Source organism: Natrix helvetica (assembly GCF_964273705.1).
Source record: "Natrix helvetica genome assembly, chromosome: 1".
In the NCBI taxonomy this organism is placed as follows: domain Eukaryota; kingdom Metazoa; phylum Chordata; class Lepidosauria; order Squamata; family Natricidae; genus Natrix; species Natrix helvetica.
Genome location: NC_138548.1, coordinates 116,179,128 through 116,199,191, shown reverse-complemented (window position 1 = coordinate 116,199,191; position 20,064 = coordinate 116,179,128). Strand labels below are relative to the sequence as shown.

Sequence of the window (20,064 nt, the reverse complement as noted above, 5' to 3'; positions counted from 1 at the left end):
CCAAGCCTAAGCTGTTTTATTTCTGTCTCCTGAAGTCTTGGCTACTCTCTTGTTTTGTGTCATCTGAACATTTCTTTTACTGCTATCCTTTAAGTTAGGAAAAGACATGTTGAATGAGCAGGTCAGAGTTCTGTAGTACTTCTGGATTAAAGAGATTAATTAAGCATGTTGTCCAAAGCATACCATGCTTACAAAAAAAATTATCATTTCCACAGGAATATCTTAGCAAGCCTCATATATCATCTTCCGTCACTAGGCAGTAAAAGTCTGTCCTTGCATCATAGTTGCGAGATCCCAGGTCAGAAATGTCTATCTCATTCTTCTGAGTTTCCTCAAGCTGTACCTCTTCCATTGCTCCAAGACATGGACCATCAGGATCAATCTTAACAGGAGGGGGTAGATTTTTGATAATTGGTCTCCGGATTACTGTAAGATATAAAAGAAGTGATAATGGGATAATGTTTCCAAATGTTCACACAAGACTAGTTACTTTGAAGTAACAGAGCACATTATAATTCCTACAAAATATTCAGAGTGAAGCTATATCTAATACCGAACCCTTTCAATACCATTTTAAGTAGCTTACTTTCCAGCAAATTATACATTGTTCTGGATCTAATATTTCTGCAAAATGCTATTAAGTCACTGTAATAATTAAATTAGATAAAATTCAAGAAATCTATGACTGGGGGAAATTCTACTGGAGGAAATGAATGAAAATTATTTGTGATCAATACTTCAATCAAAGCTTGAACCCTGTGAGAGAACTCCAGTTACAGATCTCTAAGATTTCATTCAGGTTCAACCCAATTAAAAAAATATCTTGTGCAAAATAATAGCAATAGCACTTAAGGTTTATATGCTACTCCATAGTGCTTTAGAACACTCCCTGAGCAGTTTACAAATGTCACCATATTGCCTCCATCAATTTACCCATCACAGAAGGATGGAAGGCTGAGTCAACCTTCAGCCGGTCATGTATATATATACATACACACACACACACACACACACACTAAATATTTATTCTTAACTTTGTTTAAACATTTATTCATCTACATTTTACACAAAGCGCATCACATCAGATCGTGCTCTGAGTCGATTAATAGAGTTAGGGACAACTTGAATGGCTCTTAGCCTTCATGCTCCAATCATAACAAGATACTACATAGCTCTCTCATCTTTCCCAAATCCATTTTGATTCCTCTTGTCTACATGCTCGTCTTCATATATATTTGCAGATTTTGCAAGAATATACTGTGCAAGAGAAAAGAAGAAGTTTATACGAGGGTAAAAGTGCAAATATAATTCAGCCTGTTCTTCTATTTCCTTCCCTTTCCTTAGTTCCTAAACATTGACTGACTCAACAACAAGAGCAGCACACAGCTTTGATGTTTCCAGTCTGTCCTCAGAAATTCAAATAGTTTTTCCTTGAGATCTAATTTTTATTTAATTATGTCAGATAGAGAAATACATTGTGATACTAATGCCATTCCATAAGTCCTTCATTTTGTACACAAATATGATGACGAATCATGTTTGGCAATACAACTCTTTCCACTGCAGAATTCTTCTTCAACCTGAATTGCTCAGTATTATTAGGAGCATTGATGGCTAGCATTTAGCAGGTAACATGTCAAAAGCAAGAGATTCTGTGGACACGTGCCCTGTAGTACCGACAGGTTCATTATCTTTTCTTATTAATGATTTGTTGGGTGTATTATTATCAGACCACACTTCCAAGCAATCTTTGGATTAACTTGATTCTTTTTTGCATGCATTTTACGAAGGTTGACTCCAATCAGGACTTATTATTTCATTCTGTATTTGTATTTCTGTTTTAATTTTGGATGGTTTGGTTGGGGAAAAGACAAGAGAAGCCAAATTTTAATTCATAAGAGATCATTCTCATGCAAGTTAGAGAGTAAGAAGACTTGAGCATCCAAAGATGCTGTTGTACAAGACAAATGAGAACTTCCAATAAGCTGCAGACCAATGCTGTGACATGAACAATCCTTATTCATGATAGTGAATATAGCCCTTTTACAAAATAAGACAACCACTGCTGTCACAATTACAAAGGAAGTCCAGCCAAGTTCATGAACTGCTTTTATTTTTTCCAACAATTAAAACCAGAGTATAAGTGAGCTTGGTTTTGTGCTGCCAGATGCTGGTAAATCTTTTATGAACACTAAACTTATTTTGCTCCTGTTGCTAAAATTAAAATGTATTACCCTGCAAGCAGAGACTGTATTAGCAAATCCCCAATGCCAGGACTGGTTCATTAAATCTTCTGGATTTAATGAATGCACACAGAGGTATTTTCCTACCATTGATCTAATGTGCACCCCCTGGGCCTAAATGCCTAAAAAAGGAATAATATGAAGTAGCTACAATATCTCCAGGCTTTAGGCTTTTCAGAATATAAGCACAGCTATTCAATGGCTACTTTGCCACAATGGCAGGGATGTGTTCCAACAAGCAACTGTGAAGAACAGATTAAAATGGCAGTATTACCAATAGCACTTAGACTTATATACCGCTTCATAGTGCTTTTACAGCCCTTTCTAAGAAGTTTACAGAGTCAGCATATTGCCCCCAACAATCTGGGTCCTCATTTTACCCACCTCAGAAGGATGGAAGGCTAAGTCAACCTTGATCTGGAGAGATTTGAACTGCTGAACTGCAGCTAGGAGTCAGCTGAAGTAGCCTGCAGTTAGTACTGCACTCTAACCACTGTGCCACCTCGGCTCTTAGCAGATTGATGGAAACCTAGATAATTTCTATGTTACTTTGAATGAGTCTAAATCTCCAGAGCCAGATAGATCACATCTAGGGTACTCAAGGAGTCAGGTGATAATCTGGCCAAAGCATTATCAATTATATTTGAAAAATCCTTAAGAGGGATCAAATGTCAGATGACTGACAGATAATAACTATTGTTCTTCTCTCCTCCCCCCCCCATAAAAGGGGGGAAGGAGGATCCAGGAATCTGACATGAATATTCAATCTGTCATCAATATTTGGACAAACCCTAGAGAAGTTCATAAGAGCAATCCCTAAGTACCTTAAAAACACTGAAATAACTACCAGTTGACAGTGTATATTTGCCAGAAACAAAAAGAACTAATTTTATCATATTTTCTTTTAAATTGGAAGCCTGCTGAGTAGAATATGGGAAAGTCATAGAGGAATATGTCTAGATTTCAACAAAACATCCAACAAAATGCCACGTGATATTCTGAGTAGTAAGTTAGCGAAGTAACAACTGAATGGCATAAGAATAAGTGGAGGCATAGCTGTTTCAGAAATTGCAATCAAAGACTGCTCATCAAGCTGGAGAGTCCTTAAGGATAAGAGCCCTTACCAACTGGAGCGAGGGATCAAGATGGGTACCATAAAACTCAGCCTAAGATCCTTTATAATACAATATTTCTGTTAATGACTTGGAACAAGAAGTGGCAGGAATGTTTAATCAAATTTGCATATGAGAGAACATTAGTTAAGATAGCAAGATGTCTGATATAACATTGCCAAGTATCTGGATGTGTTAAAGGAGTGGGCTCAATATAACCAAATGAAAGATGCATATGCAAAGTTCTTGATTTAGTGAGTAGAAATCAAGGATACAAATATGTGATGGGATACCTCGCTTAACAATGGTACCTTTGAAAAAGGAATGAAAACACAAAACAATTTTAAACAGCATGAGTCAGTCACATGATGTGGTTGGGAAAATAGTAAATGCAGTATTAGTTATAACAACAGAAGCAGAGTTTCCAAATCAGGGGACCTATATAAAGAGAGTCTTCTAGACTGCTCTTTGTTTTTGTTCAAATTGTGGGAAGGAATTGTTCTATTTTTTATTCAGCTTTGGTCAGATCCCACCTCAAGTAAACTATTGTTGTAGGACACCTTCTGGTTTTAAGAAGGTTTCAAACAAAATTGGACACGGTATAGAGAAGAGCAGTTAGGCTGATCAAGAAAATTTAAATTGAATGGAAAAAAGTCAATATTTATCTTTCAGAGAAGAATTGTGGCGAAGAGGATATGAGGGCAGACTTCAAATACCTAAGAATATAAAAAGAAGATAATATTTGTAGCTCGGGGTAAACTGTGGGGTCCTTGGTGCTGAGTTTGGCTGTTTTCTTGCAGAAGTTTCATTATCAAAGCAGATAACGTCACCAGTTCTGCAAGGGAGTGGGGTTTGGTCTCATTTTATATATAAGTGGCTTGCCCTGCAAGAAGTTTTGGTGGTTCCTTAAGTTGTTGTTTCTTGTTTGTTTGTCTGAGCTGCTGGTTCCTTGATTGGGGAATTATTTAACTTCTGCATTGTTGGTCTAATGTTAATCTTGGTATTAATCTCTGCTCTTCTGGTTGTTGATTGCTGGTGAGAAGTTTTGGTCTTTTTATTTCCTGCTAATTGGGTTCATGGATGAGCTCTGTTAATCTTCTGCCTGTTTGTCCTAAATAGTGGCTGTTATAGTCCTTACACTGTATGTTGAAGATGACTGTTTTTATTCTGTGGCTGCTGGATCTTTTGGTTTACTTAGGATATTTTGGAAGTCTTTAGTAGGTTTGTGTGCTATGGGGATGCCATGTGGTTGTGAGAGTTTGCTGGTAGTTTCTGATAGGTTTTTGATACATCCAGTAAAGAATGTTATGCAGACGAAGATAGATAGATGATGATAGATAGATAGATAGATAGATAGATAGATAGATAGATAGATAGAGATAGAGATATATATGTGTTGTATTTGTGCTGATAAATAAATAAATGGAGACTAGTATAGATCTATTTCAAGCTATTTAGCTCTCATCAGCTAGCCATACCCTTACTGGGATTCGAACCTGGGCTGTATTACATATTAGGCAGATGTATTAGCCACTAAGCCACAGGCTCTCCTCCTTATCAGCTGAGCCAGGGAAATATTTGGGCATACCAGGGGTTGTAACACAAATACATACCTATTACTGATATATAAATATATAAATATATAAATATATAAATATATAAATATATAAATATATAAATATATAAATATATAAATATATATATATATATATATGTATGTATGTATGTCTGTCTGTCTGTCTGTCTGTCTGTCTGTCTGTCTGTCTGTCTGTCTGTCTGTCTGTCTGTGTTGTATTTGTACTGATAAATAAATAAAGGGAGACTAGTATAGATCTATTTCGAGCTAATTAGCTCTCATCAGCTAGCCATACCCTTACTGGGATTTGAACCTGGGCTGTATTATATCTTAGGCAGAAGTCTTAGCCACTAAGCCACAGGCTCGCCTCTTTATCAGTTGAGCCAGGGAAATAGGTATGTATTTGTGTTACAACCCCTGGTATGCCTAAATATGGGAGGAAGGTCACTACTCCCTCATTTCTGTCCTTCGGCTTATCACAGAAGACCATGCAGGCAGAAAACCATATTTTTATTTTTAATGTTGCCTTTTTATATTTGTGTTGTATTTGTACTGATAAATAAATAAAGGGAGACTGGTATAGATCTATTTTGAGCTAATTAGCTCTCATCAGCTACCCATACCCTTACTGGGATTTGAACCCGGGCTGTATTATATCTTAGGCAGAAGTCTTAGCCACTAAGCCACAGGCTCGCCTCCTTATCAGTTGAGCCAGGGAAATAGGTATGTATTTGTGTTACAACCCCTGGTATGCCTAAATATGGGAGGAAGGTCACTACTCCCTCATTTCTGTCCTTCGGCTTATCACAGAAGACCATGCAGGCAGAAAACCATATTTTTATTTTTAATGTTGCCTTTTTATATTTGTGTTGTATTTGTACTGATAAATAAATAAAGGGAGACTAGTATAGATCTATTTTGAGCTAATTAGCTCTCATCAGCTAGCCATACCCTTACTGGGATTTGAACCCGGGCTGTATATATCTTAGGCAGAAGTCTTAGCCACTAAGCCACTAATACTAACTTAGTATATATATATACTAAGTTAGTATTAGTGGCTTAGTGGCTAAGACTTCTGCCTAAGATATAATACAGCCCGGGTTCAAATCCCAGTAAGGGTATGGCTAGCTGATGAGAGCTAATTAGCTCGAAATAGATCTATACTAGTCTCCCTTTATTTATTTATCAGTACAAATACAACACAAATATAAAAAGACAACATTAAATATATATATATATAATTAAAAATATACATTAAAAATATATATAATATATATATATGCTGGTTTTATTGTATTCGGGTCTTTTCCCGTGTAAGGTTGAGATTGTCTTTGCAACGTTTCGGCAGGATCTCACCTGCCATCTTCAAGCTGTGGGCTTAAAATATATATACATACATACATATATACTAAGGTCAATACTGAGGCCAATTATCCAGAGAGATTCAACTTCATTGCATATGTTTGACTGAGGCTATACAGAAATCTGTTAAGCTTGCTTTAATTTGGATTCCTGCACTGAGAAGGTAGTGGGCTTGATGGTCTAAATATCCCCTTCCAATTCTGATTCATGCTTTTTATTGCTTTCTTTTCTCAGTTTTGATATATTGGCATATATATGACACAGGAACTTAGAATGTTGCTTAATGAAAAGATTATATGCCACCCTCCCATATTGCTACATTAAAATAAATTTATCACAATAATTAAAATGCAATCTCCGTCTATCTACAGTATATACCACTACACAATTTACGGTTACTGCAAATTGTTTTATGGAAATGCCTGTCTTGCTTGCTGATCAGTATTTAATATGAATTTATAAACACGTATGGATTAATTAGCATGCAGTAAACTGTGCCACACAGTATGGTAAGGAGGTTTACTGGCTGTAATACTTTTTAACTTTTATACAGATCGAGGCCAGAGGTGCTTGGGCAAAGCAGGGCTGGCTAAACTGATGCCACCATACATCAACCACCATTAGGTCATTTGGAAGTCACAGAAACAGCAAATAATAGCACTGAGGGGGGTAATCTATCAAAACATATTGAAATATTAGGAGAACGTGTCCTAATATAAATATCATGAAAGTTAAGCTACTTTAATTAGGGTGATTTAAACCTAACTGTGCAAACCTGGACTGGAAGAAGAGAATTTCTGAGTTAAAATTCTCAAGGGATATATACTTTTTCACTTGTCTCCACTGTAACTTGTGGCTCCACTGTAACTTGTGACTAGGTTTTATCTTTCGTGACTGAATAGAAAAAAAATATGTTTCTTAGGAGCAAAATGGAAACAAGTGTACACGGCACAGACAGGAGTCACTTTCAACTTTTTGCAACCCTCTGCAAAAGCCCTCTTGGCTCCCTTGGACATTCATGATCTTGAACACGCATGGTCTTTTTCAGAGCACTAGAACTTACCCCAAAGTAAGTGCAGTCAAGAGCATTCAGCTATTTTTTAGCAATGAGCAAAAACAGAAGGCTTGTACCAGACAAACCAAGGAAGCTTCTTTAGCCAAGATGTTACCTTCATCTACAGAAGCCAAAAGGTGTACCTACTCATTTAGAAGAAGAAGCCTGGCTGGCTTCACTTGTTTAGCTTGCACCATTTCTCTGCAAACTGTTCTCCCCAGCATACGAGTCTTCAGTTCCTAAAGCTATCTCATTTTTTCTGCCATTTCCAGTCGAGAAGTTACTTCACTGCTTAGTATAAACAGTTGACTAAGTGAGTGAGGGTCTGTCTTATCCATAGATGGTGTCGCTTATATGGCAATCTGCTCAAAATGATGAGTTTAGCCAGACTGCTGAACTCATTTATGTTTCTGTGGAAACCTTGACCACAGGTGGTATTCAGCCAGTTCTGACAGGTTCTGGAGAACCGGTAGTGGAAATTTTGAGTAGTTCGGAGAACCGGCAAATAGGCTGGCCCCACCCCTGCTGCCTCCCAGCCTCTCAGCTGACCTTCTTTTGTTGCCCTGAACAGGAGAACGGAGCTGGAAAGCAGGTTAGTGGGGTAGGGAGGGAATGGGGATTTTGCAGTAACCTTCCCCTGCCACGCCCATAACGCCACACCACACCCACAAAGCCATGGCCACAGAATTGATAGTAAAAAGTGTTGAATCCCACCACTGGTCTTGACCCATTAATGCTATTGTTTATGGTTGCCTTTTGATACTTCTGCAATTCCATTTTTTCTTTCTTTCAAGCCTTAGCTCCAATTGTCAAGCCTTTTCATGGAATAATTTTAAAAAGAGTAAAAAAAGTAAAGCAGAATCAGTATGATTAACATCAATTATGTCACATCAATTATATTTGTGCTAGAGAACTGTGCCCCAAAAAGGTTTGCTTCAGAGCCATTCCGTTAAGAAACAGGGACAGAGCTAATATGATATTGTGTTATTACCAATGTCTCCTTCAGGGTGAGAGTCCCCCTGGAATTCTGGATAGTTGCTATGGAGAATCAGCATCGGATCCTTGTCTTCCTGGAGAAAGGTTTGAGGGTCCCCCCTGAGGCCTTGATAAGATACTTTCCGTGGCAAGGAGAGGCACAACTCCTTCCAGAAATCCGATGCAATTGCCTAGAAACAGGAGATAGGGGGGGGGGGGGAACATCCAGATTTTTCATATGCTCAGCCTCATAAGTAGTCTTTTCAGCAATATATCACAAAACCCTGACTAGAAATTGTGCCTGAACTGAACGAGAGAGATAAGAGGCCTGTGCTGGGAATAGTTCTCTGAGCAATATCTACATTCAGTTTTGTTTCATCTCCGAGATGAAACATCCTGCAAAACCAGAGAAGAGTGGTGTTAGCAGCCAAACCTACTTTCTCTTTAACCTATGACTTTAATGCAATTGTATATTCTATATACGTGTGTGCACGCTTCAAGCAAGTTTTTCCTCCATCTTTGTGAAGAAAAAGCAGAAGAATGTGTGGATATATCAAGGAGTGTCTCAAAAACTGTAGGGAGCTCGGGGGCGGGGCTAGCTGCCAGCACAAATGGCTGCTTGAACGGAGAGCTCCATGAAGAGCAGCTGGATCTGGCGCCTGGAAAGACTTTTGTAAACCGAAGATTTCCTGTAGGGGAAGACTGAAGAGAAGGTTGGTTTGGCACGACCATAGGATGGCAGTTCATGGTCTGTGCTTGAAATTTCCTTCATAACCCTGGGCGTGGAAGAGGGCGATCTGTAAAGGCCGTCCCAGAGTGCTGATAGCAGTTCAAAGTAAGCGAGGATTTATTACAGAGAGGCTGCAGGAGTCGCGAGTGGCTTAACAGATTCCTGATCTTGGTGGAAGGTATTTTTATTCCAAAACAGCTCAAGAGATTAAGGGTTCAAAGAAGGAGTGGGGTGGTTGTTGTTTTTTTCTATCCCCCCCCCCCATTTATAGGAGCAAGAGGAATATGCTGAGTGAAGGTTGGAGACTTCTTTCTTTTCTTGTCTGAACAATCTGAGGAGCTGAATCTAAACTTAATTAGTTAATACAACAAAGGCCGGCTGTAAATAACTCTGATTACATGGATGCCTTCAGGGGTAAATGAATTAAGTATTGAAGGTTTGAAGAAGGTTTGAAGAAGAAAAAAAGCTGACTTATGGCAGTGCATTTTGTCAAGTCTGTATCTTGTTAGTCTGTGGAAGAGTGACATCTTGATATATATATTGATATATATATATATATATTGATATATATATATATATATATATATATATATATATATATATATATATATATATATATATATATATATATATATATATATATTGATATATATATATATATATATATTGATATATATATATATATATATATATATATATATATATATTGATATATATATATATATATATATATATATATATATATTGATATATATATATATATTGATATATATATATATATTGATTTATATATATATATATAGATATAGATATATAGATATAGATATATATTCATATATATTGATATATATTGATATATATATATATTCATATATATTGATATATATATATATTGATATATATATATTGATATATATTGAAATATATTGATATATATTGATATATATATATATTGATATATATTGATATATATATATATATTGATATATAGCAGTGATGGCGAACCTATGGAGCCATTTGTCAGGGCACATGAGGCGCTGCCCTGTCAGCTGGCCAGTGTGCATGCACGCGCTGGCCAGCTCAGTTCACTGTTTTTTAAAGCCATTTTTCACCCTCCCCAGGCTCCAGAGGCTTTATAGGAGCCTGGGGAGGGCAAAAAGAACCTCCCCCCCGCCCCCCTGGACACACTCCAGAGACGTCAGGGAAGCCTCCGGACAGTCCCTGAAGCCTTCGGAGCGCTTAAAACGACTCTCCGGTTTGCTCCGAATGCATCAGGGAAGCCTCCGGACAGTCCCTGAAGCCTTCGGAGCGCTCAAAACGACCCTCCGAACAAACCGGAAGTCACTTCCGGTTTGCTCGGAGGATCGTTTTGAGCACTCCGGAGGTTTCAGGGGCTGTCCGGAGGCTTCCCTGACACCTCTGGAGGGCATCCGGGGGGGCGGGGGAGGCTGTTTTCACCCTCCCCAGGCTCCTATAAAGCCTCTGGAGCCTGGGGAGGGTGAAAAAAGCATGTAAAAGTGGGTGTTGCGCCTGTAGTGCACGCATGCGCACTGGGGGTCGTGCATTGCATTATGGGTGCGGCACGCCCACACATCACCCCCTGCGCTCCCCCCACTTATGGCATGCGAGCCAAAAAAGGTTCACCATCACTGATATATAGAGTATACCACCCCTTAATACTCCTTAAAATTGATTATTGAGTAGAGGAAGAGGGAAAAGGAGAGGGAAAGGGAGGAGAAGGAGAGGAAAGAAGACAGAAAGGAAGGAAGGGAAGGAAGGACAGAAGGAAAGAAGGAAGGAAGGAAGAAGGAAGGAAGGAAGAACTGGAGAATGTTACGAGGGAGAGAAGAAAGTGGGAGTTCTGGAAAATAATTAAATTAGGGATCCAATTCTTCCAAAAAATGGCAAGCGCTACAAATCTAATGAAAATTGGCACAGGAGGATGCCAGCATCCCAGCCATCTCTAGCGGCTTCCAGCCCTTTGAACCAAAGATCTTCGGAGGATATGCTCCAGAGGGAAAGATCCAATTCAACTAAGGAGCTTCAGATGATATTACAGACTATGCGAGAGGCAATGGCTAAAAATCATGAAGAACTAAAAAAGGATATTAGAAAAATAAGAAATGATACTGGAGAACTAAAGGAGAGGATGCAGAAGATGGATGATAAATTTGAGAAGTTCCAGGAACAGATCAATAAACACAAACAAAGAATAAATGTAATAAAAGGAAGGTTGGAGAATGGGGGAAAATGGAGGAGCTGAGTTCTAGGCTGATCCAGGCAAACAAAGAACTTAAGTTAACGGTCCTCACGTTAGAATAGGAGAAAGCAGCCCAATTTCTACGGTTTCAGAATGTAAAGGAAGAAAAAGGCGAGGATTTACCAGACATGATGGCAGACCTTATGGCAAAGGCTTTGGGAATCGGAAAGGATGAGATTGCAAGTGAGATCGATGAGACATGTAAAATCCAGACAAACTAGGCAAAAAAGAATAATCTCCCAAGGGAAGTCCATGTAAAGTTTGTTTAAAAATTAATACACAATGAGGTGCTGAATAGAACAAGAGACGATCCAATAATACACAATCAACGACAACTAACGGTCCTAAAACACGTGCCAAGGAGAATTAGAGAACTAAGAAGGACCTATCAATTTTTAACATCTGTGCTGAATAAATAAGAAATTAACTTCAGATGGTTGATGCCGGAGAGCATACTGGTAATTTGGAGAGATAGAAGATTCAGAATATACATGGTGGAACAAGTGGAAGATTTCTACAACAATCTTGTTGGGCAGGAAGATGAGGAAGACGAAGGAGAACAGTTGGGAGCAAGGATGCAAGGACTTAGGGCACAGATAAGAAGAGAAAAGGAACTAGTGGAGACAAGAAAGGAGAAAGAAGTTGTTTTAGAGAAAAAAGGGGAAGAACAAAAGAAGTGAGAGAGATAAGGGCAACAAGAAGCACACGACCTAAATACACATAGAATCATGTTGGGAGAAATCAAGATTCTATCATTGAATATCAATGGTCTAACTTACCCCAGAAAAGGAAAACAACCTTTAATAAACTAAAATATTTGTATTACGATATAATTGCAATGCAAGAGGTCCATATAACTAAACGACAGATCCAGATCTTGGAATATCCTAGATTGGGTAAACTTTACATGGCATTAGCTGATCAAAAGAAAAGAGGAATAGCATTATATGTTAAAGACACTATGCAGACTAAACTAATTTATCATGATGAGGAAGGGAGAATATTAATTGTAGAAATAATGTTAAACCAAAAAAAAGGTGTCACTGGTTGTAATATATGCACCTAATGAAGATCAGGAAAATTTTTATTATAGACTACATAGAATTATTCGAGAGATGGGAAATGAAAATGTCTGTTTAATGGGTGATTTCAATGCTATAGTTGACCAGAAATGGGACTATAAAAGTGGAAAGAAGAGAAAAGGAGCTAGGAAAATTTTGCCCAGGTCATTCTTCCAAATGGCTGAGGAATTAAATATCTATGATGTATGGTGAGAAAGATGTCCAGAGGAAAAGCAATATACCTTCTACTCGAATAGACATGAATCCTGATCAAGGATAGATATGTTCTGGATGTCGATGGAGTTAATTTTGGAAGTGAAGGAGATAGACACAGAACCCAATTTATGGGCCAACCACAATCCCATGAGGATTATATGGAAAAAACAAAAGGGCAGTTATCATTGGTTATTCAATAGAACAATCCTAAAGGAGCAGGAATATATTAAAAGAGTTAATCAGAAATTAAGATTTTTCTTCAAAGAAAACTGTCCAGGAGACACATCCCCACAAAACCAATGGGATACAACTAGGGCATTTATAAGAGGGCTCACAATATCGGCTACAGCTAGGAAGAAAAAAATTGAGAATCAAAAAATAAGAGAGTTGAAAGAAAGGTATAGAAATTTAGAGAGTGAACTTCAAAAGAAATGACAAAATAGAAGTATAAAAGGAAGTATGGAATTGATTAAACATGAATTGGCTATATTTAAAAAAAGCAAAATTGGCACAGTCTATAAAAAAAAGCAAAACAAAATTTCTTTGAGAATGCAAATAAACTGGGGCAGTGGCTATCCTATAGGCTGAGGAAGCGGAAGCAAAAGAATTGGATCAATAAATTACAAGATGAAAAAGGCAAGATCTGCTATCAACTAGAGGAAAAGAAAAGGATTACCCAAGAGTTCTATTATTTATTTATTTATTTATTATTCGTATTTATAGACCGCCCCTTCTCCCGAAAGGGACTCGGGGCGGTGTACAGTCACTAAAATGCGTTATAAAATACATACATAAAACAGTTAAATAATTAAATACGTAGGTGGAGGAGGTTGCAAGACTGTATATAGAATAATAAATATAGTACATTAAAAGCTTATTAAAACCCCAAACCCAATTAAAATGAATAAATCCCCGGGAGGTAAAACTAAGAAAGTGCCAGGCCAGCTGATTGAAATAGGTGAGTCTTTAACTTTTGCCGGAAGGAACGGAGGTCGGTGGTAGTTCGAATGTCTGGGGGGAGGTCGTTCCAGAGGGTTGGGCCCATCACAGAGAAGGATCTACTCCTAGGTGTCGCCGAGACTATACAAAGAAAGGAATACTACAATATCTGGAAAAGTCAGATCTGTCAAAGATACCAGAGGAAATAAAAGATATGTTCAATGAAGAAATTAAAACATCAGAGATAATTGAGGCCATACAAAGACAAAAGAATAATAAAGCTGCAGGGCCGGATGGACTGCCAGCGGAAATATATAAAGAATTCCAGGATATGCTTGTTCCAACTGTGTTGGAAGTTGAAAGAGGAGAAGACACCGTTGTCATGGACGAAGGCTAATATTGTATTATTACTTAAGGTGGACACAGACCAGATGTTTATACAAAATTACAGACCAATCTCACTGCTAAATGCAGACGACAAAATTTTTGCTCTAATAATAGCAGAACGGTTGAAAAAATTCTTTACATCATTCATCCACACAGATCAAAATGGATTCCTCCCCAGAAGACAAATTAAAAACAATATGAGAATTATGCTGAACATTCTCGAATATTATGAAGTGCATAATGAAAAATAGGTTGCAATATTTTTTCTCGATGCCCAAAAGGCATTTGATAATGTGAACTGGGAATTTTTGCATCAACAATTGGAACACATGGAATTTGGGGATAAATTTATAAACACAATTAGAACAATATATACAAATCAAAAAGCCAAAGTAATAATTAATGGTGAATTAACGCAAAGTATAGTAATCCAGAAAGGTACAAGACAAGGTTGTCCCCTATCCCTGCTGCTATTTATATTAACCCTAGAAGTTTTAGCCAGGAATGTACGTAAAGAGGAACAGATAAAGGGACTAGAAATGAAAAAGGAACAATTTAAGTTACAGGCTTTTGCGGACGATCTAGTGTTTGTGTTAGAGGATCCTATAAAGTCTGGTATTAAACTAATTGAAAAATTGACAAGAGTATGGGAAAGTAGCAGGTTTAAAGATAAATATGATAAAGACTAAAATGCTGGTTAAAAATATGACATCAAAATCGAAAGAGGGGTTAACGAAGAAATTGGGTATCTAAACTGTCAAAAAAGTCAAATATCTAGGTATACATTTATCTGCCAGATGTGTGTCAATCAAAAAAGATAACTATACTAATTTGATCAATAAAACTAAGAAAGACTTAGAAAGGTGAAAAAAACTATAATTGTCCCTGATGGGTAGGATCACAGCCATAAAAATGAATGTATTACCAAAATTTCTTTTCCTATTTCAGAATATTCCCATTAAATTAGAAAAAGGGTTTTTTAAGGATTTGAATCAATTGGTTTCGAAATTTATTTGGCAGGGAAGAAAATCAAGAATAAAACTCAAGGCTATGCAAGACACTAAGGAAAAAGGAGGATTTGGCGTACCAGATTGGGAACTTTATTATACTGCAGCCACTCTAACATGGTTAAAAGAATGGATAATGTTGAGAAATAAAAAATTACTCAAATTGGAAGGTCATGACCTCCAAGTAGGATGGCATGCCTTCCTTTGGTATGAAAAAGGATCTGCACACAAGTATTTCAATAGACACTGCATCAGACAGTCCCTGTTATTAATATGGAACAAAATTAAACACAACCACTATACCAAAACACCCATTTGGCTATCTATGATGGAAGCATACATACACCCAAATTTAATTAATATGGAAAATATAGTTACATATAAAGAGTTATTGAACAGATGGGGGGAGATCAAAACTAGATTAGAATTGGCATCACAAGGGGTACAAGTAGAATGGTGGTCCTACTTACAGATACAATCAACCTTTGCACAGGATGGGAAGAAGGAAGGTATTGCCAAAGATTACACAATATTAGATAAACTTTTGATACAGACAGAAAACAGGCTGATCAAAGTGTTGTATAGATTTTTGTTGGAATATAAGCTAGAGGAGGAACATGTCAAAGAAACTATGGCCGCCTGGGCGAAAAATTTCGGTTATAATGTGGAATTGGCTAAGTGGGAAAAACTTTGGATACTTAATCAGAAACTAACAATGGCTACGACATATAAAGAAAATCTTTATAAGATGTTCTACAGATGGAATCTCCCACCAGCACGGCTCTCCAAAATGTTTAAAAATCTGCCCCCAAATTGTTGGAAGTAGGTACCAGGTACTTTTTATCATATGTGGTGGACGTGCAATGAGGCAAAAAAAATATAGGAAAATGATTCAATCATGGTTAGAACAAATGGTGGGAGACCAAAATTGTAATTATACATGTACTAACTGCGGCGCGCATAACTTATGCACAAGATTGGACAAAAGAAAATACACTATCAGAGCTAGATATAATCAGAAAGGTATTGGCCTGTGCGGAAGCAGATAGGCTCACTCTTGAACTTAAAAATAAAGGGGAATCAAAATATTTTGAAGTCTGGAACAGATTTTATGATTGATATAAGACAAGGTGACAAGACTGGAACAAACTGTATATATTGTGATTGGAAAGAAGGATAGACAATGTATTAAGTAGGCTAATTGTTAATGGTTGAGACTAGCTGTATATAATGTGAATGTATGGTCACTTCAACTTCGCGGTACTATATTGTTTTAAATTTAAAAATAATAAAAATATATTCCAAAAAATATATTCCAAAATAAAAATATATTCCAAGACCAAGCAGCTTTGCAAAAATTCCTTTCCCTGCCCTGTTATTTCTGGACAATCTGACTTTTTGTTGCGATGAAAGCAGTGACTTACACAAATCCATCATTCCATTGTCTGTCAGCTCTGTCCCTGCCCAAAAATTCCAGTTCTACAAACATAATAAAATTTTATGCAACGAGTGACTTCATGCGATTATATAAGATTACAATAGTGTTTGGGTAACATTGATGGCAATTGTAGAGGAGGAAGTGAAATTGAAACACTGATGTGTATGCTGTACGTATCAATTCTCAGTCGACTGGCAAAACTAATAGAAGCTCTTGCCAACTTTACTATGTTTTCAGACACAAGGAGGCATCAGACACCTTCCTGGATGTGGCCCTTCCTTCCTCTTTTTCATTAAGTACTTCAGTATCATTGATTTACTGCTGCACTTTCCTTGAAAAGGAGTGGGATGAGTTGAGACACAATGACAAACGTTGCTTATGGACCCCCACACTGCCCCTGCCCCATGCATGTGTGCATGACCCATGCGCTGTCCCCGCCCCCAAGTGCATGACCTCCACCCTGTACAGGTGCACGTGTCTCTACATGTACCTTGCACATGCACCCAGTATATTGTACTTTTAGGATGAAAATCCCATTACTGATCTAGGAAATGCTCTTAGACTATCTAATGAAGGTTAAGAACACAACAGTCTTTTCTGAGCATGACAAAGCATCCATCTTTCAAAAATCTGGGAATAAACCATCGCAAAATACATTTGTTCACTGAATATTAGCAGCACTTCTATATCTCAAAGATGTCACTGTACTATGATAGCTTATAATGTGTTTAGAAGGAAGGATTTCAGCTGTCTGATAATTTATGCTGATGGCATTCCTAAGGAAGAACATAAGCAATGATATTAATAGGCTGTGTAACTTTGTGTGCACACACATCCCACCTAACCAAAGTCTTGCGGTGCTGCTTCGTCATGGGGACTGGGGAGGGGTATTGTTCCTGGGGAGGATAAGTGAACATGTTGAGAGTATATGCCAAGAGTATATATTCCTAGCAGTGTCATCCAAGGCATGAAGGTCATCCCAGCTGCCCAACAAAAGCAAGCAGGGGCTATATTGGGCAGCAGCAATATAGGAAGATGCTGGAGGCAGAAGATCACTTCAGTGACAATGACAAAAGGCATCAATTCATACAGCACAGGAAATACAGGAAGTCCACAGGTTACAATGGCAACTGGACCTGGAATTTCCATTGCTAAGTGATGTAGTCATAAAGCATGATGTTATGTGACCACAATGCTTAGCAATGACAATCCAGCAACCTCAGTTGCTGTCCTAACCCTGGAAGCATGTAGGTCATTAAACAAAAGAAGACAGGAGTCCCAGACAAGAAATGGGGGGTCCCTAAGGGTGCCATGAGCCTGCAATAGGGATACAAGCAGGCCAGCAAGAGCAGTTGGTGGGCCAGTGAGGGCTGCAGGCTGGTGCTAATGAGTATGAGCGGGTGTAGACAGAAGCATGCTATGGAACGTAAGTGTGTGGGGGGGTTGCTCCTAAGGTCCTTGGGATCTCTTACTCCATAGTAGTATTGCGCTTTTGGGGAGAAAAAGTAGCCATATGATCATGGGACACTGCAACCACTATAAGTGCGAGCTGGTTGCCAAGCACCCAAGTTGTGATCGCATGGCTGCAGGGATGCTGCAGCAGTCAGAACTTTAAGGACTGTCATCAGCACCACTCATTTGCCACCTTCACAACATTGAAGGGTCACTGAATGAGTGGTTGTAATCTTAGAACTGCTTACAATAAACCACTCCAATATTTTGTTTCAAGAAAGCCACATGGGTAGGACATATAAAACGATTGACAATATAGTGCTGGCTGATGGGCCTCTCGGGTCAGGTGACACTCAACATGCTACTTAAGGAAACAATGCAGGGGTTTTTGTGTGTGTGTGCGTATAGTAATGATGTTACATGGTTAGATTAAGCCTCAAATGTAATTGTTGATGTTGACACACGGGGGAAAAATCCAAAGCTGCAAAGGCAAAATTACAATGAGAACATGGAATGTAAGAAACATGAACATGGAAAAGCTCAAATACAATGAAAGACGGAAAAAAACTGCAAAATGACATATTGGATATCAGCAAATTAAGATTGCTGATTGGGATTGGACACTTTCAGTTAGAAAATCACATTGCTTATTAGGAGATTTAAAGACGAAGGAATGGTATTGCTTTTATAATTAGGAAGGGTATAGCACAAACAGTGCCTAGCTACAAGGCAATCAATGGCCAGATAATACCAATTTGGCTTCATGGACACTCCTTTAATATAACAATCATTCAAGATGATGTTCCAACCACTGATACAGAAAAAGAGGAGGTTTTAGATCAAGTTGAGTTTAAAATTGTAAGAACATGCAAGCAAATTTGTGATTAAGGACTGGAATGCCAAAATTGGAAACATTAAAAAGAAAAAAGATGTACTTGGAATGTATAACTTAGGAAATCAGAACGAAGCAGGAGTCCAACTTGTCAATGTCAATGATGCCAATGATTTCTTCACAGTTAATGCAGCCTTCACATATCTCAAATGATGCCTGCATAAATGAACATCATCAGCAGATGTGCCTGAAATCAAATTGACTATATTATTACTAAAATAAGATGCAAGAGCTAAATTATAGCATCAAAGATATGGCCATATGGTTGTGAAACAGGTCACAAGCTGGTCATGTGCAAGTTCCAAGTTAAGCTAAAGAAGAAGAAAGCCAGCCAGTTTTCGCAGTAGGCTCTTGAACATGTACCAATCATTTTCAAGGAGAAGATCAGAAATCACTTTGAAATCTTGAACCTCATTGATAGAGAACCAGAAGAACTATGGAAGGAACTCAAAGAAGGTTATTAAGGATGAGTGTGAAAAGAGATAGCCAAAGATGGAACAGAAGAAAGCAAACTGGATGCCAGAACAAACCAGGAAAATGTCAAGAAGAGAAGCCAAAGCCAAGAAAGACAAAAAAAAAAAAAAACTCAGAAAGGAACATAATAGTTTCAGAGAGATTTTAGAAGAGTCAAGAAACATCATTGCAATAATAAGTAGAACCACCAGTCTTACAATTGACAATGGAGATATTGAAGTGGCAGATAGCTATTGCTTTTCAGAACCAACCATCAACAGTAAGGGAACAATCCTTCAAGAAATACACTGCAGACAAGCACTTCGTAGAACAGCCATGAAGGCCTTGGAAAAGATATTCAAATGCTGTGACGTGCCTATACTTACAAAGATCAGAATTGTGCAAACTATGGCATGCTCTGGGACCCACTATGGAAACAAAAGTTGGGTTTTATTTCCATAGAGGGAGGATAGGAAGAATATTGATGATTTGAACTTTTGTTGGAGGACACCCTCGAGGAAACTGTAGACACCCAAGAATACAAATACATGGATCACATGAAAAAAATCAACCCACCGTTCCCATTCAAGGCACAAATGAGCAGGCTCAAATTATCCTACTTTGGGCACATTATGTGAAGACCCAGCTGCTTGGAGAAGGCTTTAATGCTGGGAAAGGTGGAAGGAAAAAGAAGAGGGAAAGATGAATGGGAAGAGTTACAGAAGTGATCTGTGCCCTGGAAAACCTGGTTAGGGAGAGAGCATGATGGAGAAAATCTGTCTATATACTTGCTAAAAGTTGACAATAACCTGATAGCAGATAATAAGATTATATAGGAATAGGACAAGAGTATTATATTGAATTGACTGCCTTAAAAAAAACAGTCAGCTTTGTTCTTAGTGATTAT

The 20,064-nt window shown here is 37.9% G+C and overlaps 1 protein-coding gene across 2 annotated transcripts in view; it reads right to left on the bottom strand.

Moving 5' to 3' along the window:
- Window positions 1-20,064, bottom strand: part of SIGIRR (single Ig and TIR domain containing) — a 50,878-nt gene continuing 30,814 nt past the window's right edge. For both annotated transcript variants that reach the window (XM_081934214.1, XM_081934213.1), the window contains 2 exons: window positions 8,339-8,513; window positions 1-426 (listed from right to left, as the gene is read on the bottom strand). In XM_081934214.1, coding sequence (XP_081790340.1) covers window positions 233-426; window positions 8,339-8,513 — 369 coding nt within the window. In that variant the 3' untranslated portion in view covers window positions 1-232. The remainder of the gene's footprint in view (window positions 427-8,338; window positions 8,514-20,064) is intronic.